Source organism: Fundulus heteroclitus, chromosome 1 (genome assembly GCF_011125445.2).
Source record: "Fundulus heteroclitus isolate FHET01 chromosome 1, MU-UCD_Fhet_4.1, whole genome shotgun sequence".
Classification (NCBI taxonomy): domain Eukaryota; kingdom Metazoa; phylum Chordata; class Actinopteri; order Cyprinodontiformes; family Fundulidae; genus Fundulus; species Fundulus heteroclitus.
In genome coordinates this window covers 14973171-14998992 of record NC_046361.1, presented here as the reverse complement: position 1 = coordinate 14998992, position 25822 = coordinate 14973171, and the positions used below count along the sequence as shown (strand labels likewise).

At 39.5% G+C, this 25822-nt stretch overlaps 1 protein-coding gene across 7 annotated transcripts in view; it reads left to right on the top strand.

Moving 5' to 3' along the window:
• prdm16 (PR domain containing 16) overlaps window positions 1–25822 on the top strand; it is a 231265-nt gene that overhangs the window by 107942 nt on the left and 97501 nt on the right. For all 7 annotated transcript variants that reach the window (XM_021311201.2, XM_021311230.2, XM_021311204.2 and 4 more), the window contains exon 3: window positions 16766–16816. In XM_021311201.2, coding sequence (XP_021166876.2) covers window positions 16766–16816 — 51 coding nt within the window. The remainder of the gene's footprint in view (window positions 1–16765; window positions 16817–25822) is intronic.

The window sequence follows — 25822 nt, the reverse complement described above, 5'->3', positions numbered from 1 at the left end:
ATGTTCACAATGGTCCACCAAGAAAGGTAAATGTAAAACAGTTAAATATCAAACCGTAAAAATGTTGCAGTGGCTCCAGCAAATGGTGTTATGTGTGTTTTTAAACTGCATCATGTTTCAGGCAGTTATTTACCTGCAGGAACTCTGTGCTGCATCATGGTCCATGATGATATGTGTAACACAGTGCCTCTTCAGCATGGCAAATGGGATTGTGTTGCACAGACCGATCCGTGTAACCGGGCCTGTGAAGCTGTCAGGGCAACAGTGACACTGTGTTTAAAATCAACATTATCCCATTTAGTACAGCTGCAAAAAAAAAAAAAAAACATTTTTGTGGTTTGATTTTTTTCTAGCTTGCAAAAGTTTTTGATTTTTTGACGTCCATGTTAGGATTCGTGGTAAGCTGTGTTTGTAATTTTCCCCTTTTTCTCTAGACTGACAAAGTTCTAACCGCTGGTAAGAGAAAGGGAAATATCCTGCTTAGAAAATTTATATCAGCGGTAGGTAACATTACACAAAAATCAGGGTTCTGTATGTACTTCGGTTTTTGTAAGGTTGCAATATTATCAGCAATAGTTTCTTCATTCAGCTAGTCAGATGGAACACCCGATTTCTGCTGATTTTAGAAGTTTAAAACACATAATACAGAGACTGTCCATGGGACACAACACTATAACAGTGGATGTTAATCTTCTTGGGTTTCACCAGTCTGTAAAGTATTTTCCTGTTTTCTAAGCCAAATAATGTGCACGTTAATATGTTAACTGTTAACATGCACATTAAGAGTATGACCTGTTCAGCACTGCCCTTGTATCAAGATAATCATTTACCATTAGTGATGGGGATAGCAGAATGTTTTGATAGGTTATGATGAACTATAAATCGTTTGCCAATAATCCGAATCAGAAAAAGCTTTAACTGTCTAGTTGGTTCATGCAATTTGACTAGATTTCTGCTTTGCTCTCAATGAAGACATTAGCTACATATGTATATATATATATATATATATATATATATATATATATATATATGTGAAGGATAAATATTTTCTTCTAAATATGTAGTAGCACATGTGCCTACAAAAAGGGAAAACATAGTTAGATTGGTACAAATATGGATGGCATCAATCTGGGTACTCTTGTTCATGAAAGAGACAGCGTAGGGGAAGAAACTCTCTATTTGGGAGGTGTTTTTCTGTAAGTAGTCCTCTCTATTGCCAACCTGAAGGTCAATTGTGTGCAGAATGTGTGGGATCTGCAGCAATGTTAGCTATCATTTTCCTGACTGTAGACCTGTACAAAGGGAAACGGGCTCCGGTAGATCATGATGTTTACCAAAACATTCCAAACTGTAGTAGGGTTGTTGGGTAATAAACTATATTTCAGCTTCTCTTATCTGCCTTTATCATAAGCTTGTTCCTCACTCCAATCTGTGCAGTCAAAGCAGGCCTTTAATATCTGCTTTGACTAGTCAGCCCACCTCCTAACAGCCCTAACTACAGGCTTGGAGGATTTCAGTTTTTGCCTGTAGGTTGGGATCAGATGTGGCCCTGGTGACAGTGCAGTATGCATATTTTAAACCTGTGCAACAGTGATCCTGTGTGTTATTATCTGTAGTGGGGCACTTGATGCTGCCCGTATTTAGGATATTCATTAAAGAGACTTGCGCTGTTAAAATCCCCAAGGACAAGAAGTGTTAATTTTGTGTTGTTTACCACATTTGGTTATCAGCTCTGCAAGTTGTTTTGTCAGATTCTACTGTGCAGGCTTGTGGTGGGATATAAACACTGGCCAGAACAAATAAAGAGAGCTCTCTTTGAGTTTGATATAGAGCTATTACATACGTTATCACTGTTGAACAATACCAATATACAGCTCTCATTTAAATTTCACTGTTGTTAACCAAGAAACTGTAATGCTGATAGGTAGCAGAGTTTGATGATAGCGAGATGCCGTTAAAGGTCTTTATTTAGGCTTTTCATGCTTTCTTTGTTGTTTTGGTGTAACTTCCTTTGCTCCCTTTTAAACGTTTAGTGGCAGGAGGTAAAGAAATGTGCACATATGTTCTGTACATAAATGCTCTGCTTGAGAAATGTTTCAAAAAATGTTGTTCAGTAGACATGGATGTCAAAAACCAAATGGCTTAATTCCCTCTACAAATATATGTACCTTTATACACCCTATACGTGTTATAAAATAAAATAAAAAATTGTAACTATATACTTAGAACATAAGAAGGATGCTAGAGTAAGAAAAATGTTTGTCAGTTTTGATTTAGCTGTGTCCAAAAAAAAAACTGGCTGGATTTAGAGTCTTTCTCTTCGCCTTGTTGGAAAACTTGGAAAGTGTAGTGCTATCATACTGAGTAATTGTTGCAAAAAGCAAAAACCAGAGCTGCATTAAAAAGAAGAGGGACAGACAGGTCTTGTCTGTCTCCTAAAAACAAACATTAGCCGCAGTGTCCTGGCTTTTCAGTGCTTACTTTCCCAGGCTGCTATTAAACATGCTTATGTCCCCCTCAAAATGTTGTTGATTTTACTTTTTATCTGTTCACTGGTATTAGCCAGAGGCCAGCTTGACTGACACAACCCACCGATGTGCATCTGTAGCCAGTCCTCATTCACTTAAGGCCCATCAGCGGCCACAGACTTTATCTTCCCCAGAGCAGCTCCGTGATAACATACTGTTAACAACAATAATGTGCAGCGCAAAGGAGCCACTGGAGCTGCCCCTGTCAGGGTGAGTAAGTAAGGTCAAGGACTTTTATCACCTGGTGACGTTGCACCAAATGCACCCGGGCTTCATTTTATCACCATCCCTCTCCAATGAAACGTGTCTCCTCCTTCTTCTGTTATATCTTCTGTCCATTTTTTTTTTTTTTGTTTGCTTCGAACTCCCTTTCCCTTAGTCCACTGCTTTCCAACATTAATACTAAGAAGAGAGAAAAAAATACCGCTGGAAGGGACTGAACAGTGCCTTCTCTCCCCCAGTGCCTGGGGGAAAATTCTGGTGTTATTTTAGAAATCACACTGTTAAAGATTAATGTGAGCCTGGAGGAGTGTGTCATCATTCCTTAACGACAGGGCCGAGACACTGAATAAAGCCAACACTGTTTTGCTGCTCAGACCAAGGACAGATAAGTCTCCTCTCGCTATGCTCACCAGAGCTCTCCCTCCTCTGTCTGATAACTCTCTCCCTAAGTAATTTCTTTGAATTGCAATAATCAAAATGTGTTTCAGATTTATTAAGTGGGTATAAAACCCACATTTTTATTTAATTTTTATTTTGCTGTGAAGGGGAAGAAAACAAGGAAATGATCAATATTAGTACACACTTTATCTTTGCGGATATACTAACAAAAAGGAGTCAAGAAGGTATTTACAAAAATTTTCCTTACAGGATAACTCCTGTTAGATGACTAATGGAAAGTCCCAGCTTCAAGCTTGGAACAGGCAAACCCCCCCTCCCTCCCATAAAGTCATCCGTCATTATCCCATGGACAGGCTAGACAGACAGACAGCTATAAACTTGGGTTCACAGGGTAAAACAGCGCATCCTATCTGTACGTATCAATCCTTTGTTTCGCCAATGGCCAGGAAAATAGCGATAACTGCTTATTAAAGAATAAAACACCATTGAAGATTATGATAACAGTTGTTCACAGCTGATGATGCCAGTGATAAAATAAAATAAAAACCTTATGAGGTCTGGTGAGTCTTCGGTGTGTAAATGGGACATGGTATCCGTTTACTGATAACGGAAGAGCTTGATAAGCCACAGGACATCAGTCTTAGAGACAAAGATAGATGGGGCTTCAAACTAATAGAGCTGTAAAGAGCCCTTCGCCTTATATGGCCCGCCTAAACAGGCACAAGTTCATCTTAATGGAAATTTGTATGCGTTCATTTGACCTTTTTTAGAAGTGGGCTTTTGTCGTGACTAGAAGAAATTACAGTTTTTAACATTTCAATACCTGTACTTTGAAATCACTTGAGGTATCAATCAGTAATTGGCATACTTGACAGTTCTCACACTTTATGGCCCATTGTTGTCCATTAACTGCCTCAGAAAACGTAAAAATACCCCTTCATCCCTTTTGCAACATAATTTTTTTTAATCCTTTGAAGACAGAAAATGTCCATTCTGTGATCAAAGACAGTGCCACAGGATTCAGATTGAGAATGCTACTTTATCTTCTTAAAAAGACTCTCCAAGGCCAACTATGCTACTGTATCATTTCCACAAAACCAACAGGCAGAAGCCAGTTTTACCTCCGGGCTCGCGCATTTTACAACTGTTGAAACAACAAAGTACTGAATCATGCTATTACAATGGTCTGAGACAGTGTAACCACGATCAATTTCATTAGCCATATAAATCATGGCAGCTTGACGTTTATTGTGCAGGTGATGGGTTTATCCTGTGGACTTGAAGACAGCTCCTCAGCTGATAAATGCTGCTATCTTTTAAGAGCGGGCACAGAGTACAAAACGACAGAGGGACAAAAAAACTGCAACATGAGAGATAAAAAGAGGTTGTTGTGCAGCAAAATAAATACATGAGTAATAAATAATGAAAACTTTCATCTGTGAATGGAAAATTGCTTTTGTTTTTAAAAAAACAGGTATTACTCACTCATGTTTTATTTTTAATCTACCTTAATCTCATTGAATATTTGTCAAGTTTTGTGACATAGTGGCTGAACAAAAGTGTGAGCAGGAGCCAGGAGTAATGACGATCACATTTATTGAAAATAAATTTACAAAGACGAGGAACAGGGAACCGCACAGGGTTTGCATAACGGAGGAGCCGACAAAAGGAGGGGATGATCAGGAAGCTCATATGGAGAGGAAGAGCGGAGAGCGAAAGCAGGAGGGCAGGTTGAAGGCAATCAAGTTATTATTGGTGACAGGTGAAAGCAGGTGTCTGAGGGAAAAGGGAGAGTATTAGACAAAGCAGAAAGGGAGCAAACACAGGATGAAATCAAACAAACAATAATATGAAATGATACAGAAAGAACTAAAAGTATGAGTGCACTAAATCCACAAGATGAGAATAAACAAACACCAAAGGACATTAAATCAAACAAGGCACAATCCTGTAACTTAAAGAGGTTGTCCAAAAAAAAAAACTGAATATTGTGTTAATATTATATTCTTATATTGTTTATGGTGTTCCCATTTTATCACCAATATCTTTATATTTGTGTTTCTCTGTATAACAGAGTTCCTTCGCATAGTATGGATTTATATATTTTATCAATCTCGAGGTCTAATAAATATTAAGAAATCAAAATTAGTTATGGAAAAAAGTTTGAGTTCCCAAACTATATATCCTGCCCCACTGTCACAAAGATAGAAATGTGAATTTCTGAAAATGAATAAATAATCCTTTTGACACTTATTTATATATAGAATATGTCCTTGGGACTGTTTAGGCTGGTTTCAAAGATGAAGCCTAGATTAGCCAGAAGTAGACCTAATTTGGATTTGTTAAAGCTGGATGTTTAAGTAGCATGCCTAAACAGGACTTAAATTACTTTTAGTTGGTTTATTTGAGTTAGTCTGAGACTAAAGAGCCCGATGAGAAGACCTGTGTGAAGCCTCATTAACCTCAGTGGGAGCACAGCCTGCTGGTCAACTTTTGCTCATAAAAAACATATAATATTTCATCAAAGAGGTTTAATGGATTACTGCTATCCAGAGTGCTCTCCTGGCTGGCCTCCGTAGTTTGTATTGGTCTTCATTCAGATATTCTAAATACTACATGTGGCAACACTGTGTGTGCTCCCTTTCAAAAACAATACTAAGCAGAGGTTAAACTTGGCTGATTAATTTAAGCTTAGGTTTAGTCACAGAGTAGTTTTGGTCAACCTGCTTGCAGTTGGCTCTGTTTGATACAGAACTGAATAAATCTATGACTATATTAAGATGAGGCTCTGCAATGGATTTAGAGTTAAACCAGATCAAACAGCCTCATAATCTGGGAATAGTCTTAAGTCTTATCTGTGAAACCTGGCCCTTATGTTTGTGTCAAACTCATTGATCATTTTAGAGTTTGCGTCCCAAATAGGCACTCTCATTCTAACGAAAGGGTGAAATTTCACAGCTTTTTTTTTTTTTTTTTTTTTTTTCGCCTGTTGACTCTTTGACTTGTGGGTCACATTTTCTTGAACTGGTTTCCTGTTGTGATATGTTTAGCCAAGCAATGGAATTTCCACTGATTTAAAAAAAATATTCATTTAGTGAGACATTTTTAATTTAAAGAATCTTAATTTAACCCTGGATAAAGAATTATAGCTCATAATTTATATCAAGAAAATTTCCTGATGCCAAAAAATAATGAACTAGCTCTTTACCACACGGCTGAATCAGAGGCCAGCTTCAGCATTGTGTTGTTTTATGAGTTCTCATTCTACGCTTGTTTCGAGGTAGCAGCCAGAAATGGTGCCATGCCTAAATGTGGCGGGAGCCTGTTTTCAGAGATCTTACTGGTCTTTAGGCAAATGGTGATGACTGAGCTGGTTCAGACTGCCCAGGGCAATTAGTTTTGAACTGACCAAATTTTTGTGGGAAACAGTGTCGTCCACAAGCCAAGAAGATAATCAAGGACACTTGTCACCTCAATAATGACTGTTTTCTCTGCTACCATTTGGGAAGCATTTCCGTGCTTTGTAAACCAAAACAGGGAGGATGTCCCAATATCTACAAGATATTGGGACTCTTAATGAAAACAGGAACCTAGTCCACTGTGTGTGTGAGAGAGAGAGAGTTCCCCACCAAGCTAGGCATCATGTGTGTATTGATTTGTTTTTTATACACCAGTAACAGGAGTACCAAAGATGGTATATAGTAGGGTTGTCAGAATAATTGATGCATCGATGTTTGAGAGATACAGGAAAGGTCAGTAAACCTCCTGTATCTGCGATAGTAGTAAACCTGAGCTGATGCTAGCTATTATTAGCTTGATGGACATGGACAGTGGTGCATTAACCAAGCTGCCCCACCCAACGCTAATGTGTCCGGAACAACTAACTGGTTTCTTCTTTGCTCTGCTCAGGATTTGACAATGACCAAATGTGTTGCCATATTCACTTCACATTTTTTTTATATATATATTTTGTTTGACCAAGAAATATTTTTTTAAGAATAAAAACATGTTGTCAACCTGAGTCAAAATGCGAAAAACTAAAAATGATTGAAACTTTTAAGGAAAAGGCATGGAGTGGAGTACCATAATAGATTGATAAAAGTATTATGTTTAGGTAGCTTGAGCATTTCTAGTGTGTTTTCTGTCTTTTTGTTACCCACTGCAGAGCACATTATGTTGCACTTGGCCATATGAAAAGTGTAGTAAAAATCAGGTTTGAGTGAATATTTAATGATTTTGTTTGTTTATTAACCACTCAATGAATCTAATATCTTGCAGTTCTTCAAATATGTCGTATTCATCACTTCTACTCTTCCCATCTAGGCAAAGATTTCTTTAGTACTTTTGTCTGCACTTACAAAGTTATTGTAAACATCAAGCAAAGAGAGTTACAGCTGTATTCCTCATTATTTGGTTATTGTCTTAAGGAAACAGCGGAAGCTTTTGTGCAATTGTTGGGAATAAAGTCAACACTGTGAGCACTTAATGGCTGTTGGATTTAACAAATCTAAAAAACGAACAATCATCATAATTCAAAGGTGATTATGTGCATTTAGTAATCAGGTTTGTTTTCTTTCTTCTTTTGTTTTTTAACTTTGTAGAAGACCACTGCAAAGCCTGTGGCCATAACAGCTAAAGAAACCATTATGGGGCAGTATCACCAGACAACATCGGTTGGCAGTAGCAGCTGGCTTAACTGCTTTGGTCTTTATATGTTTCCACCGTGCAAATAATCTGATGGGCCACCAAAAGAAATCACAGGGATAAAGAGTGCACCAGTTACGGTCCATTAGTTTTACACAAATGCTTTCTGTGCTGTATCAGCAAGTCATTCTCAAAATAATACACAGGCTAATAGCAACCATCAGGACCATTAAGCCAACATTTTACATGCAGACACACACACACACAGATATATATATATATATATATATATATATATATATATATATATATATATATATATATATATATATATATATAAAAATATATGTATATTACAACACTTGAATTTCCCTGATAAAGATGCAACTATGTTAAACAGACGTGTTTAATAACGTGCTGAGACAGGTTTTTAAAAAAAATGCAGACTGGGTAATCCAACAAAGGATTATTTTTCCTACAGGAGGATGTGTTTGCTCTTCCTTCTTACTGTAAATGCTACATCATTCACTTCTGCCCCAAGTATGACCTGACGACTGAGCTCCATGTTCGCTGTAAACACAGCGGAGACAGGATACAAAAAGACTATCCAGGAATGACGTTAGGATGAAGAACTGATAACGGAGAGTACAAATGAGAAAATGAATGTGGGATATGGTGTGAAGTTGATGTAACAATTTAAAGTACGTGTGCGGTACCTTGCCAAAGTTTTAATACTTGTTTAACTTGTCTTGTAACAGTTTTGAATACCTCAGCCTCGTTTAGTGGGATTTTATGTGACCAACCAACACACAGCAGCACATAGCACATAACAGAAAAGATACATGATTATCAATATTTTTGGAGAAAATCTGAGAAGCTCCGGAGATCCACAGCTTAGCTGGAGAATCTGCTGACAGCTGTGAATGCTTCGAATCAGAACTTTATGGAAAAGTGGCAAGAAGAATGTCATTGTTGAGAGAAACCCATAAGCAGTATGGTTTACACTATGGTTTACACAGGAAACATGTAGAAGGAGGTAATCTGGTCAAATAAATCCATAATGTAACTTTCTGGCCCACATGCAAAATGCCGTGTATGCATATGTGAGGGGCCTAACTTTGCACATCACCCTAAACACATCACTCCCATAATGACACATGGGGATGGCAGCATCATGCTGTCGAGAGGCTTTTTATCAGCAGAGACCTTTCAGCAGTAAGGTGACACTAATCAATAAGTAGTTTAGATCAAAGCATGTTTATGTGATAGAATGGCTCAGTCAAAGCGTAGACCTGAATATAATTAAGAATGTGTGACTTGTATTTTTTATAGACCATCTCTATCCAATCAGCCTAAATCTGGACACTTTCGAAAAGACCAATGGACTACGATTTAAAATGTCTCTAGAAATTATTATCAATAAACAACTGGACAAAATATTCATCAAATTTGTCTTTGTAAAAAAATGTGGAAACTATGTATTGTTTTCTTCTCAGCTCTTGTGCTACCATTATCACATAAAGTCCTGCTAAAATACCATCAACATGAAAGTGTGGGGTTGCAGCTTGACTAATTTTGAAAGTTTAAGAGATATGAAGATCGAGTGCAGGTCAGTCTTGTTTGGGCATTTGCTCAAGAAATCTCTTAGGTGAGTCACTCTGAGTTGCTTTTGCCTTCTCCACCATCATCATAATCACAGTGTAGGGGCTGACCCTGGTATAAACCCTCAAAGTCTTGAAGAAAGACCCTGGTTGTCTTATCCACTAACCCATATATGCCTGCACTTAGCCTCAAAGTCACTTGAGACTTTTTACTCCTATGTTTGGCTCTGCGCCCAAACTCCTTCCATGTATGTTTGAATAACTGCATGTGATCACAAAAATGCAAGAAAACCCACAGCATGGATTTTCAGGAGGATGCCTGACCAAGAAACACACAGTATAGATTATAGCATGCAGTCAGTTAAATATGAACATTCAGGAGACCAAAAAAAAAAAAGAACTGTAAATAAAATGCTTTTCCCAACTTCTCTGTGATTTTTAAGATTGTGTGCATCTGTCAAGAGTTGAAAACCTGCTAAACCCCTTTTGTCTATGGAAAGAAATATGCAAATGAAATACTCTTGCAAACTTTGATAAACAATTTGCAATTTACCTGCCAGTTGTCAAATATTATACATCTCAGTTGCTGTTTAGAAAATCCCAATGCCATAAGAATCCCACCCTCTTATTTTTTCTGTCCTATACAATCGGTTAGATTACATTCTTGATTTAAATTTGAGACTTGTATTGACAATGTTGAAGGACAGACACTTTGCTCCTGAAATGGCAGTGCATCAGAGGCAAGAGCAGATTTATGTAATGCATAAATTCAGACATTCATTTATGCAATGGATGCATAAACATTTTGCTTAGCTGAGGTATGTGAAATGAAAAGCTGTGTGACCTTTGATTGGATCCATTTGCCCTTAAGTCATGACCTTAAATCTTGGAGCCATAACCTCCTGCTTGCTAAAAGGCAATATGTGTCATGGAAATAATAGAGGTCGTGTGAAATAAAGCGATATTATTTCTTTCCCTGCTTCCCCGTGTCAATAAATGGCAACTTTTATCAAATTGAAGAGGCAAGATGTGATATATCATTACTTCGACAGCATAGTACAGCCGCTGCTGATGCTGCGTAGGCAATCCTCTTAGTCCAAAAGTAGGGTTATTTATTGGAGTTTAACCTTGCAGCTGTCATAGCATCTGCTAGCACAAGATGTATAAGCCCACCCTTATTCACTTATGATTATTACCGATCATCTCCCTGAATGACTTATCAATAAAGCAGAGGCCAAGCAGATAATTTATCTGCATGGTTCTGTCGATATCAGGTTCTGAATCAGCAGCCCTAAAAGGATAAGGACGTCTGGTGATGAATGGTTGTACACAGCTCCAATGAAAATATGACCCTTTTAATAAATTTGCAATATCCTTTTTTTTCCCTCTCCTCCTCCCTCCATCTCCTCTTTCCGCGTTCCTCTTAATCACTTATCATAAAAGTGAACTTCTTTCCCAAGGTTTGTTTGCTGAGGGCAAACTTCAATTTGTTACATCACATTCCTCTGGTGGAAATAATTCTAACTCTTCAATTGTCAGGTATGAATGCAAATATTAGATTTTTTTTCGCATGAGCGCCAAGTGTTTGACACTTACAGCACATATCTGTGCAAGACCAGTGAATCACGCAGGACACCGAGATGATGAGGCATGCCCGTCCAGGGTCAATGCAAACCCTGCCAGGAAATTTCACTGTGGCATTTTCTTAATAAATCACACAAAGACTCTGGGGGACGACCAGGGTCAAAGCTCGTTCTGTAAATATTAGTCACTTGTATTTGACAAGTGGCCATGACTCTCCAGAGTCACACAATAGTTCTGACTGTTTGCCTTAAAAACCTAACCTTTGTGCACTAAGCTCTATCTCACTGAGTTAGCTCTGCCACAGGCCACACCCATCTAGAGGTAAGGGTGGGTAAATAGATTGCTTTTATGTAGCACTTTTCTAATCATATTGGCCACTGAGGCACTTTATACTATAGCTACAGTCACCAATCCACACACTGATACACTTGTTCCAGAGACACATCCACCCAATAAGCCACAGCTGCCCCAATAAGTCACAGAGTTACCTTTTCCATTTACCGCATTGTAACCAATGTCGACCAAATCTGATCTCATCTGTGCCTTTGAACAGTGAAACTTTTCAAAAACTTACCTTTTCTTCTACCAGGGAACATTAGCTTCTCTCAAAAAATAGAAAATTCCCAAGATGGTTGAAAAACAGAAAGTAATCAGTGTTTATATCAATATCAATCAGGAATACTATTACTCCTAAGATAATTATCAGAGGCCTGTGTGTGAATGTGTCCTATCAGCAACAACTTTAATCTTTGCCTTGGCAATAGCCTCCACGTTTTTCACCTATTAAAGTAATCATAACTGTATTAGTTTCAATGGACGCCCAACTTCCTACTATTTAGTAGTGCAACTTTCAACCCTTTTCTTTACCTTATCATGCCTTAGTCTTCACACTTCACTTCATAATCTCTGTGAGAAACCTCATTGTTGTGGCATGTTTTTAAGCAGTCATAGCCGTGGTCTTGTTTTGGGTTAGCTGGCAAACGCCCTATCTCAGGGAAGTCCAAAAATAGCTGTATTTTACACCCTTTTAAAGGACATGCCTGAGAAAAGACGTGGAGCCAAGGGCAGACACTATCTGAGCTGATGCTAAAAAGCACACTGAATCAGACATGTATCCCCAGTCAAGCGTTCTCTGGCAACTAAGTGTAACAGGTTTGTTATCAGGGGGATTTCATATGATAGCAGGGGACTACAGGCAAAACACTAAGGGGATTTGTTTTCCTTCTTCTTTTTCTTCATTTTTTGGGGTTATTGGTGTTGTTTCATTGATTGGACGTGCTGTGATCTCGCCAGTATCTAGGAGTCAGAGAAGCCAGATCCATTTGTTGCGATTATGTTTGACATAACGGTTGCCTTCTCTTTTAAAGGCCTTCAGCAATGAGAAACCTAACTCTTCCCTTACATTTTTCCACATTTTTCTCTCTTGGCTTTTGACAAAAATTGACTTTCTGTGCAGTTTATTATTCAACACGGCGCATTGTGAAAGAGTGTTTCCTCTCCCATCCATACTTCAGAAAGATCAATGACCCATCCAAGGCATGGCCACCACAATGAAGGTCTGTCAACGGGCCAAGAAGCTCCAAAGTTCCCAATAAATGTGTAGCAAAACTTTCAATTTGTGGCTTTTTTGGTGTGGCTCTTGCAGCCAATAGGTTGTCAGTTGGGGCCCCGATTCAAGACTTGAGGTTTGTTTGCTGCTGGTTCTTTTTGGAAACTTGCGGCTTTGTGACAGCCACCATCATCTATCGGGCCATGCTGCTGTATTGCCTCACATTACCCGGAGTCGAGCAGAATTGTTTTTGGCAACAGAATCCTAGCATTTTCCTACAGTACAAAGTTCCAAGTGGGGCCCTCTTCTTCTTCTTCTTCTCACTCCTTTCTGGTTGATGATGAGCATAACGCTGACCTCTTTCTGTTCTTTGGTTGCCATGTTTTCAAGGATTGACTTTAGCTATTGCTAGTGCTCTTTCTTAATGTGCCCTAAACAGAGACCTCTTTGAGGGCAGTTTTGCTTTTTTCTGCACAAAAGATTCTGACTGATTTAGCCTTCTCATGTGTTTTAGATTCTGACGTTTCTTGTAAAAACAAGGAGTTCAGCCCTCTCATTGAGTGTCTCTCGGCCCACTGTGTTTCCATTTGTCCGCTTAGTCATCAGAAACAGGAATGGTCCTAAAGTGGTGCTGAAAAACTCCTGGCCGTGTCCAACAACAAAGGCTGTCCTATGAAGCACTAGAAACGGTGGGGTTTTCCATCTCTAATGCCGGTGGTGTAAGCTCACACCGCAGACATGATGAGATACAAAAACACAAGCTGGTTGAAACGGGTTCCTAAAGAGGGTCTGGACGACTCTTGGTGGAAGGATTCTGCAGGTGGCTGCACTTTCATCGAGCCATGTCTAGATTTGTTTACGTTTGAGGTCATGTGGGCCAGAGAGAGAAGCTGTGCCCAAACACACATTTACACCCTCTGTCTAATTACCCTCACTTCAGTGTTTTCTCTTTTCCATAAGAAATATTGACATGTCAGCATTTAGCCAGCTAGATACAGAACAAATGGACAATTTACCCGCTGTCTGAGTAGTGGAAAATCTATCCCTCTCAGCATAGGCCAGTCTGTATTTAGACCCGTCTTACCACCCCAGAGGAAAAGTCACTTTGAAAAGAAGATGACATGTGCTATAAATCATTGTTCTGTCACCAGTGGCCAATCAGAGTTTCCATCCCTAATTAAATTCCTAACTTGTGCTGTAGGACCAGAAGATTCATTGTTGGTGTTTGTGTTTTTTTGTGCATCTGCGTGTATCTTCAATTGACTACGGTGTAAAAAAAAAAAAGCATCTCAACCTGCCTTTTGGGTTAAGGCTATCACCATCATAGCTCCTTTCTTTGTTTTTCATTTGGCCACCTTGCCATAGTTAGATCAAAACTTGGTTAATGTTATAGTCAGAAAATGTCATAATTGCTGCATGTCTGTCTGACAATGAGCTCAGAGTTTGGAAATTGAGGTTTGGAGGACAGAATGCCCACACAGTCCTCACTGGGGCACGTAAAGCCGAAACACATTAAGGCATCAGTTTAGCTTGAATGCATGTCTTTTGGAGTTTCATGTTTCTCCTGGACAATTTGATACACACATACTATTTACACTTGGCATGTTGCTAACTGGAGTCGGACGGTGCATGTGTGTGTGTGTGTGTGTGGGGGGCGGGGGGGGGGGGTTGTTGTTCAGTGCCTGGTAGCATTTTTAGATGACCCAGCCAAGCTGTTCTTTTGTAATCTGTTGCAGCTGGGCCGGTGCATTACAAGAAACAGGAGCCAACTCCAACCTCTCTGTCTCCTACATATTCTATCCTTGTTACTGTCAGTGGCATTCCCATGTTTCCTCTTCTTACTTAGTTTTTGTTTCCAGCCCAGACACAGTAATCTAATTCATATTTTCTGTCTGGTTGTCATCAAAATATCATCAACAGCTTTGGGAACCTTAGCCTAGAATAAGATTAATAAGTAAATAAAACAAAGTCGCAAATGTAAAACAGAATCATCACTGTTACACTTTATCCTTCTTCTTGGTCACTATAATCTGAGGCTAATTTTCCCATGCATCCACACATCACAACATAAAAGCGCAGAATCATAGCTATAGATAGATTAAACCATACTACAACTGAGCTGCTGTTTTAAACTGCAGCACCATCTGCAATTATTGGCAAAGATGTGTGCAAAGCCCTCTAAACACTAGACGTAAATGGCCATCATTTCTAAGGCTATTTAAGGTTGGCCAAACCAAAAGAATATGTTCAAGGTTGGACTTTTTTAAGTCCATAGGTCCTGTCCAACAAACTTAGTCATGAGGAAGCCATTGAAAATGAGGTTTGGTTAGTCCATTTGATCATCTCCAACCAACTTCCTACCACATTTAGAAATCGATTGATGTCTTTCTGTGTTCTTCTTTTCAGCGCAATTTTACATACTTTAAATAGAAGGCAACATCATCATTTTTCTATGTCGATCTAATGAAAATTTACCTGGGGAGGGCTCTAAAATAAATTATTTGGTGACCCAATGATGGCATTGTTCCCCGTAGTTCTTTAATAGCAACAGTTGTTGTAAAGTTGAACAGTATAGTGGACTTCAATCATCAATAATATTTCTGTGTGCAAAATTACAGTTGCAAAGGACTGCTTGGATGTGATATCTGGTAGATTATATATTGAGTGCTTTGCATTTGTATTTGTATATTCAAATGTAATGTTGGGTAAAAAAAAAAATAATGGTGTGAAATTGTAACAGCAATGGCTTGTTTTATATTTATTAATATAAAACAAGACTTTTCTTTTTTTACAAGTCTTAAAAAAAGAGTCCTCTAATTTGCATATATATTTGGTTTAGTGTTTTTTTTTTACACCATACTAAATACATAGTGTTGTATCCCTGACATCTGACAGGTACACTGCTCTGTCAGGTAATGCATCTTTACCAGTCTATGCAGATATGTTCTAAAACACTGGGATTTTAAGAAGAAGGGTGCATCTGTATTGCTTTAGATGTACAGTAAGTAGGTGCAGAACGGGGTTTAAAGTATCTGCGGTGCAATTACAACCATTTGGTGAGACCGAACACATGTGGCCCATCTGGTTGAGTTTTAACCAAGAGGATAGAATAAACTACTTTGTGCTACTATGTTTTCCAATAGCTTTAATAGTCTAATGAACAAACTCACAAACACTTTTATCAAGAGATCCAATGGGGTGTGCACAACCTTGAGATCCTACGCACAGATCATCATAATTTCCTGAGAGTTAAGGCTTTGCACTTCCATAAAAGAAGTTACTGTATGGCCGCATTTAAAGAATAGCCCCACAGTCTCCATGGAAGATTCCACAACAGATACATGTCTCTCTCCCAATCACGGTGGACCACACTGGTTAAGGAAATACAAACTTTAAAATGTCAGCTCTAAAATAAAAGGCTAACAGTCCTGACACAACGCCCATACAACAGGCCCACTGTTAAAGGGCAGATGGGGAGGATATGGGGCAGGAAAAGCAAGGACCAAATATGCTGTGTGGAGAAAGATTTAGATATAATTTCACTTAAACTTCACCGACCCCCACCTAAGACTGCTCTGAACAGTCTGCACCTCTTTTTTTTTTTTATCCTGGGCGAGACAGAGACGAGCAGAGGTGGGGGAGACTCCAGGTTGCCACTCTGCATGAAACACCCACTCATTGCAGTGTGGGCCGCCCCATCTTTTCATCATGCCCCCACTTCCTTCATTTCCTTTGGCAGACACTGGGAGCATTCTGCCACCCATCTGCCCCCTTGTAAATATTGCTCGAAGGCTTAATTATGCACACTCTCCCCAACGAATACACACGCACATTCTCAGTGAACTTTCCTTGGAAGCTGAAGCGCAGAATTAACATCAAATGCAGGGAGCTCATTCATCCAAATGTGCTTTATGTTGTGTTTCGCTTCTGCTTGTGTTTTGCTGACCTTTTGGCCCATTATGACATCCCTTTGGTCATATTTATTACCCGCAGGGTTTGTGTGATGAACTATGAACGCGCCTCATTCTCGCCATCAAGCAGTGTTGGTCACAACAGAAGGCCGAGGGCCTCTGAATAGCTGGAATCAATCATATGTCTCAATGAATGTTAAAGCAGATTTCGTTTTGAGGAAAATTAAACGTTGCAAGCTATTTTTTATGATAATTCTAGCATAGATATGTGTTTTAGGTGTCAAAACTCTGATCATGAATATATTTTTCTGCTTTTGTATTTTACAGCAGATGATAAATGACCATGAAGATGACTCCCCAGACAGCTGCATCAAAAAGGTAGACTAATCAAATCTTTCTCTTTTTCATATCAGCCCCTTTGTCTACTTCGTCATTTTTTTTCCTTCCAACTATGATATCTCCTTACGTAAAATGCATTAGTGTCTTTATGAACGCAACCTTTTTACTCAGCATTTTTTAGTAGTGAGCAATAAAGTATCTAATGGGCCTTCCTTATCATAAAGGACCTGCAATGATCCGCGATCTAGTAAGTCCTCTCTTTACTAATGAATGAGCTGTGACCGATACGTCTCATTGACCAGTCACTGACCACTTTATGAGGTGATGAATTTATTGAAGAGACAGCGCAGTTTGTTTTTACGGCAAGTGTCACAGGGTCAAAACACAACGGCTCGAGAGTTCATGTCCGTCTAATGGTCCATGAAAGAACAATGGCCACTGCAGAGGGCAAACCGAGGAGGAACTTTCTGGGAAATGCTGAAAGTATGCAGGCAAAGCTCCAACTTTAGTTAATGACAGGAGAGGGTGTTTAAACTGAAGGTTAAATGAAACGCAACAACATTAGCTTACATGATAGAGATACTAAAACCTTTGTATTCTCTCCATCTTGACTGACTGATTAACCTTGCACTGCTGTGAATACTCTTTTATCCTTTTCCTGTTTTACAAGCATATACTTTAATGTACTTTCTTGTGATCTTTTTTTGTGATGAATCAACACAAAGCAAAGCGTGAAGTGGAAAAATAAATACATGGATGAAAATTATTCAACAAATAAAAACAATGTGGCTTCCATTTGGCATCCTCAACTATGGATGCCAAACATCCCCTATATAAAATCCAGAGACACAACCGCTTTCAGAAATCGCCTCTTTAGTAAATAGAGTCCACCTGTGTGTAATTTCATCTCAGTTTAAATCCAGCAGTTCTGTGGCGGCCTTAGAGGTTTGTTAGGGAACATTAGTGAACAATCAGTATCATACAGATTTGTGAAGTAGTTTAAAGATTGAACAGATAGGGTTTAAAACAATATCCCAAGCTTTGAAAGAGTCACAGAGCAAAACTGCAAACACACTAAGACATGGGTGTACACCTAAGCTGACAGGATGACCAACATAAACTTGAGCCACGGCGAAAATAATTCTTGGTAAAGTATGGAGAAGATGCAAATCTTAACCTCTGGTGGTGTAATCTGTACACAGGAAAACTATTAGTCGTACACTCTATAAATCTGCCATAAGAAATCCCATTTATAAGATTTAGCAAAATCTCATAAATCTGAAAATTAGACCAGAGATGACCTACATCACTGTGTGTGGTGAAAACACATCACACTGCTCATTACTCCAAGCTCTCCATGTTGAAACAGGATGGTGGCAGCATCATGCTGCGGGGACAAAGAAGCTTGTCTGAGTTGAGGGGGGGGGGGGGGATGAATGGTTAAATGCAAAGCAGTTCCTGAGAGAAAAGTTATTAGAGGCTGCAAAAGACTTGACAATGGAGAAGACATTTACCTTCCAACATTACAACTATCCTAAACATACAGTAAGGGCTACAATGGGATGGTTCAAATCAAAGCACATTCATGCGTCAGAGTGGGATGACTCAGATTCCAGACCTAAATTCGACTGAAAATACGTGGCAGGACATGAAAATTATTGTGCACAGATGGTCTCAGCCTCTAAATGTCCATAGCTAGTAGAGTATCAGTTTAGGTGGGGCTGAATAAGAATGTATGCTATGCTTTTCACATTTTTGTTTGCAAAATATTTTAATTAATATTGAAAAATACATGTATTCCTTCCTTCTGTTTCATAATCATGTGCTGACTTATGTTGGTGTATCATATAAAATCCCAGCAAAATACATTGAAGTGTGTAACTTAATTCTGATCAGATTTATATCAGAAATACATGCTGGATTATGTATCTGAGCAAAGCTTGCTCCATTTGACCACAGCACCAAAAGAAAGACGAAAACACCGGTTCGGCTGTGTGCAAGCCTTGCAAGCTAAGCATGTTAAACTCCGTCTCAGTCCTGCTGTAATTTATGGCTATGACCAATCTGACTTTTGGAAAAACAAAATCACTTAAATGTTATCATTTGCATTTCAGGTCAAGGGTCTCGCTGCTCCCTGTATAAACAGGGAGACCAGCATGTAAATCACTGACTGCTTGGCTGATGTGAAATCCTACATTAGTCAATGAGCTTATTTTAAGAGCTGACCGCAGCTGGTTTAGGCTGTTCGGAGCTCCCCACATCTTTGTACGATGTGGAAAAACCTACTTGGTTTTATAAACTACCTAACCACCTTCCACATGGATTTCCCGAAGCACACACACACACACACACGGCCATTCAGTCAGCTGCATTGTCATTAGCATGGATAATTGTCACATAACAGTGGCATGAAGTTGCAATCTGCATGCCGTCTTTTACAGAAACACACACTTCCTGTACGCCTGCGTACCATAAGTAAAGACACACTGGCTACATCTCATTATGCAGAGTGTGAGTTGTGGTGGGCCCTTGACGGGAGGGTGGCAGACCACATGCTTGTTATGAATATGAATGAAATTATCCATGAGCAATTTCTTATGACATGACTCATTCATCCACACGCAGGCGCTCACAAACACGGGGCAAGGGCTGCCCACACACACAAAAAAACACTGAGTTCATCTCACTCCACTCTGTCATTACCATTGCTTAGCTTGATTAAGGCACAACGTTAATTGAGTTGGGGCTTGCAAGCAAACTGGTTCGTTGCTTCAAGGTGCATTGGCGTTATAATGAGTTATTCATTCTCATTTGTTGCTCTTTTTTTGCATACGGCTCCCAATAATAGCTTAAACCCTTTTTTTTTCTTTCACCAGTCACAGCTGCATGTTGCTAGTCAATGGACGGCGTGTTACAGCGCAGTCTTACCTTTGACAAGAAATGCTGTGGATTTTAAAACCACAAAACCTCACGCCATGTGAACTTCTTACATTTCTTTATATAAGAAATGTATTAGTTCAGATAATTATCTTTCTAACAATTTCTCTCCACCTCCAGAGTGTTTTATTTATTCTTTTATTTAATTTCTTTTTACAAAAGCATGGGCTGAGATCACTTTAAAACCTTGCCACATGTTATGTAGAAAGTAAAGGTTGTGTGTATTATTTAACAAATTATGTGGCCCATATTTCATGTATCATAGTTATTATAGTAGGAAGCCCTGACAAAGTCCCATTTAAAGTAACCAATACCTGGAGGACTTAATTTCATCACCCTAACAGCCAGCAATCGTATTTGCCCCGCGCCTGAAGAGCCTTGCTGTGTCTGTTTGAAAGCGGAATAAAAGCAAATGTGAGGCGGCGTCTGAGATAAAGCACCAGATAAACTGGAGCAGAGATAATACCTCAGCTTCGCGAGCCTCACTTACGAAAAGCTGCCCAGCAATGCCCTCGGAGCTAAGTGTGTGTGCGGGCATTCGTTCTCTTTATGTGTGTATCGGTGAAATTTAAAGCCCTGGATTCATATCCTTGGGCTTTCTGATCCTTTCTGGCTTAGGCACATGCAGAGTCAAGTTTTACGCATCTTCATGCCACACACAGTCAGAAAATGAAAAGGCCCTGTTATCTGAATCCTCTCGCTGTGTGTGTTTCCTCCATCTTCTTCCACTTATTTCATCCCTGCTCGCTTTTCAGCAGACAGGATGGTGTTGTTGTTGCTGAAGATTGTTATCGGTGGCTATTAGTGATAGGATCAGGGATTGTTTGATTTAGTCTGGTTTGGCTATACAAAACAAGGCTATCTTTCTGTTTAGCTGTCTGGCCCCCGCTTATGTATATTTTTACACACACTCGCAGGGCATTCACTTAAGGCTGTAGGTTATGTGTGATGTAGAAGCTGACAGGGAATCGGAGGCGCAACGTTTCATTTAAGAATCCTTGGATTTAGAAATAGGAGTCAGGGCTACAGAGCAGGGTAAAAAGTGGACAGTGTATGCTCTGTGTGTGTGTTTGTCTCTGTGTGTGTGTGTGTGTTAATCCTCATCTTCAGAAGAGCGCTGCTGTCCACACCGACGTGTGTAAACACTCCGGCAGATCAGATGACAGATAATGACTTCCAGATAGACACCCTCCATTCAAGCAGCTGAGAAAAATCAATGAGCACTGATTGCTTTTTTCCCAAGACGATCATCTCTCACCCGAAGGCTACTATCTGTCTCTCTCTCTTTATATATCTACTTCTCTCACAATTTCTCAGTCTCTACCCTTCAAGACTCATTCATTCAGCTCTCGATACCACTGAGATCAAATCAATTCATGCTGCTTTTCACTGGGGATTTACTGTGAATAGATAGAGCTAAATATCTCTTTGAAACGATCAGGTCCTGCTCCCTTTCTACCGCGCTCCTCTTCTGTGATTTGTCTGACTTAAAACGGACATGCTTTCTCCTTTCATTGATTCCATGTAGTCGTGTTTAAAGTAATGTTGCTTAACGTTAGGCCTTTGACAGTATTCATGTGAACCACAGTGCATATTTGCTGTAAATCTGATAGTAATACCATTTGATACGATGTGGGTAGATATTAGAGTATCTTGTTAAAGTGTTTATATCTCTTTGGAAGTGTTAAAACCCTCTTATTATAACCACACACTTTAGTTTCAGATCGGTTAGCAACTTTGGGTTAAGTTCCTTGCCCGGGGGCTCATCGACATGTAACAACATTTGTAGCTCATTCTTCTTCTAAGAAAAATAGCTCAAGCTCCATAAGACTGGATGGAGACTGCCTCTGTACAATTATCAAATTTTGGCACAGATTTTCTATGGGGTTCAGATCTAAACCTTGACTGGGCCATTCTAGGACACGAACATGCTCTGATCTAAACCAGTGGTTGTCTACCGCGGTCCTCAGGGCCCACTATCCGTCAGGTTTTTTAGATATACCCCTTGCTCCAACTCACCCGCTTCAAATGATTGCATTACGCCTCTGTATCCCATCAAGTGCTGCAGAAGCCTTTTATGGACCGATGCGATTAAGTCGTATCTGGGGCAGAAGGGAAACACCTCAAACATACAAAACAGTGGCTCCTGTGGACCAGGGTCGGGAACCACTGATCTAAACCATTCCATTGTAGCTGTTTAGAGACGTTCTGCTGGGAAATGAAGTTCCCAGTCTATAAGACTTTTGTCCTCTAAACTCTGGCAGGTATTTTTTTGCAGGAATGTTTTCTGGCCAGCTTCCTTGTTCAAGCTAAAGAAACGTAACCCCGCAGCATGATCCTTCCACCACTGTTTAGCAACTATGCAGATCAAGAAGTTTAATTTGGGTCTCAGCTGACCATAGCACCGTCTTCCACATTTTTGCTGAGTCCGTAACCTTTAAATGGTACTTTTTATGCCTTTCTTTCAACAACTTCTTCTTGGTAAACTCGTTAAGGTCTGTGGATTGCACGACCAATGGTTATCTTATCAACGGATTCTCCCACCTGAGCTGTTGGATCTTTGCAACTCCTCCAATGGTACCATGAGTTACTTTGCCTGCTTCTGTAATTAATGTCCTCCTTTTCATCCTGTTAGTTTAGGTTGACAGTCATGTCTTGGTAGGTTTACAGTGGAGCTCTGATACACCTTCAAAGCTTTGTAAATATATATATATATATATATATATATATATATATATATATATATATTTTTTTTTACATTTTATAACCTAACCTTGCTTTATATTTGTTCACAACCTTTGTGCTGACCAGTGTGTGTAATTTGGTTTACATAATGCTGTTTGCTCCTTCACGTTCTCCAACAAACTTCTGAGGCCTTCACAGAAAAGCTGCATTTATACTGAGATTAAATTACACACAGGTAGACTCTCTCTCTACTAGTAACATGACTGAAGCAGGCAATTGATTGCACTGGATTATATTTTATTTAGGGATAAACGGAGCTGATCATACTTGCATGCCACATTTTTCAGATTTTAAACTTGTAGAAAATGTATCACTTATGTTTTTACATAACATGAGATCTAAATAAAGTACTAAATAAAACACTGTTTTAACAGACTTAGAGCAAAATATTTTTTTTTTCCAATTACAAATCAGCGTCATAGTCTCCAAACACATAAATGGTCCTAAATGTATGAGGGCTATTATGTGGACAGAGGGAAGCCCATGGGTCACAGAAGTGATCTAACGCTTCAGGCCATAGTTTACCTTCTGCCAGCAGCACCACACCCCTCCCTCCTGCATTTACCCTGTTTAAATAGGTCATGATTGATTGATAATTACAATAATTTGTTTGAAATGATTATCTGGATATTATAATCACTGCCACCCCAGTGTGTGCAGCAGGGGCAAGTCATTTTCAATAACGGTGAACCTCACGCATACCCCCTGGATACACACACCCACAGAGAGAGAGACAGAGAGAGAGAAAATGTATTATGATCCATTATATATATATATATATATATATATATATATATATATATATATATATATATATATATATATGTGTGTGTGTGTGTGTGTGTGTGTGTGTGTGTGTGTGTGTGTGTGTGTGTGTGTGTGTGTGTGTGCATCATTTAATGGGTGCACTACTGAAGTAGATAATATTAACCATAATTTTTATCATTCTAGTAATTTTTTTAACTCAGAGTCAGTTGTCTGAAAGGATTGCTCTTCCAACTGCTGTTTTTAAGAAGCTCCTGTAGGTTTAATGTTGAAACCTGCTGATCAGTTTGGAACCTTCTGGAGGAACAAAGAAAGTTCTCCACCTAATCACGTTTTTCTTCTGAGGACGTTTGATCAAATGACAAAGAACATGGAAAATAGACCCAACACCTCTCTAATTAGGAAATCGGAAAGACAAACAAACCAAATACATGTGATCTGAAAGTATCCAAACATCTTCTTGTCAGATGGTGAGCTAACATGCTGGAGCTCCAATCATGCCGTCCTTTACTTCCATCCAAAACAAAAGAAGGGTCGAACTGGCATCCATGTGTGTGGAGGGGTGGGGGGGGGGGGGGGTGTAAGGAATAATATTTGTGGTTTTTGCTTCACCCCGAGATGACTTAATGATGAGACGGGTCTCTTTCTTCTGCTGGGCAGGGTTACATTTTAATGGCTCCTGAGTGACATGTTTTCATTTGCCCCCCTTTTACCCAGTGCTACCATCACCGTCACCCGACTGTCGCCCCCTTCCCCCCTCCAAAATATGCACCACAAAATGTTGCATCGTGTAAGGTCTGATGGCAGGGAAAAAGTGATGTGAAAGTTAAGGCAGAATAGGGTGCAAGTACCGTAATGAACAGATAAATGCCTTTTGGTATGCTAACTTTGGTATGTTTAACTCTGGGTGTTAAACAGGATTTTTCACGTAAGAGATATTTGAGAATCTTTTGAAGTTCGTTTAGTATCGGTCCAGATTAGATGATCCCAGAGGCTGGCTCTTATGATTTGTAGCGGAGACAAATCAAGCTTCTGTCATCTCAGAAAAACTCCTAGCACAAGAAACAGTTCAGATGACAGTATAGACTGTTGGTAAAAAAAAAAAAAATAAGGATTCTTGTATCCAGCCTCTTTTAGCCAATAGGGTTGATCGGTGGCAGGTCACATGCTCCAAACAAAGTCAGGGCTGTTGAAGAGGAGGTGGGGAGTAGGAGGAGAGGTGAAGACAGAAAGAAATGGCCTTTTTTCTTTCTCTGTCTGTCTTGTCTGTGGGAACTATCCCAACTATGGTTTCTGCAGAATGCTGTCATTATGCCTTGTGAGCAGCTTTCACTCAAAGGCCTGCCCTGTGTTGGAAGTGTGTTCAGCCTTGTGTGTGTGAATGTGCTCTCTTGAGTGCCACTTTTAACTTGCATTGGGCACTTTTAACTTGTGTGCACATCCAGTGTGTGTGTGTGTGTGTGTGTGTATGTGTGTGTGTGTGTGTGTGTGTGTGGGCCCTTACTGACGCATCTCTGTTGTTATCGTCAATCAAAAACCAACGTCATGTTGCAGTGAAGCGCTGGGAGAGGAATTCAAGTGGGAACGAAAGAAAGAAAGAGTGGAACAGATAGAAAGCGACAGAGCGAGGGGGCGGAGGAGAAGCACGAGGTGATCAGAGGCACTTTCACATCAGCTGGCTCTCTGACCCCCATCTCCCTCTCGCTCTATCCTTTTCTTTCTTCCCTTCAGCCTTTCACTCCTTCTATCTTCTCTCATTCGCTCTCCCGCTCTTTGTCTCTAAATAATCTCTCTCTCAGTGGCCGTTCCCACCACATTCTGCGGGGTCACCCGACAAAAGAAGACGGGTTATAGTCTGACAGTCATGGGGGCTGTCATATGAGTTTCCTCACACGTATATGCACTCATTCACATGCGGCCATTTGTTTTCAGCTATCAGTATCAAGGTGTTCTGCCGTGGCTAAGGTATTGTTCTTTCAATTATATCTTAAACACTTCAACAGATTTTTTTTGTTGTCGTTGCGGTTGTAGGCGTTTGTGTTTTAGGCTGTAATATTTAATCTCTATGAGCTCGGTCTGTAAAGAACTTAGAGGTTGAAGCAAAGTAAATGTGTCAACTTTAAATGTGTTTCATTCGTGAACAGGGTGTGTAATTTTCTTGATTGATTTACTCATCAATCAAATCAGTTGTCATGGCACACCAGCAGAAACCAAAAAATGGCCACAGCAATTTGTGTATCTAAAGTCAGCAGTGTGCAGAATTCAACTTTTCATCACTTCAGCGTTGCAACAAAACGACAGAGTGTTCAGCTCATTTCAGTTCAATTCAGTTCAGTTTTATTCAATATACAATTAAAATCAGTTGAGCTAATTTCAGTTTAGTTCAAAGAGAGTGCTTTCAGATCACTTCAGCTTAGTTCAGTTTAGTTCTGTTGAGTTGCATTCAGTTCAATTCAATGTGTAATCCAAGTTAGTTCTGTTAGTTGGGTTTGTTTTAGAACAAATCTGTTTAGTTCAATACATTCTTCAAGTCTGTTGCACTTAATTTTAGTCAATTCAGTTCCATTTAGTTCAGTTCACATCAACCTAATTCATTTC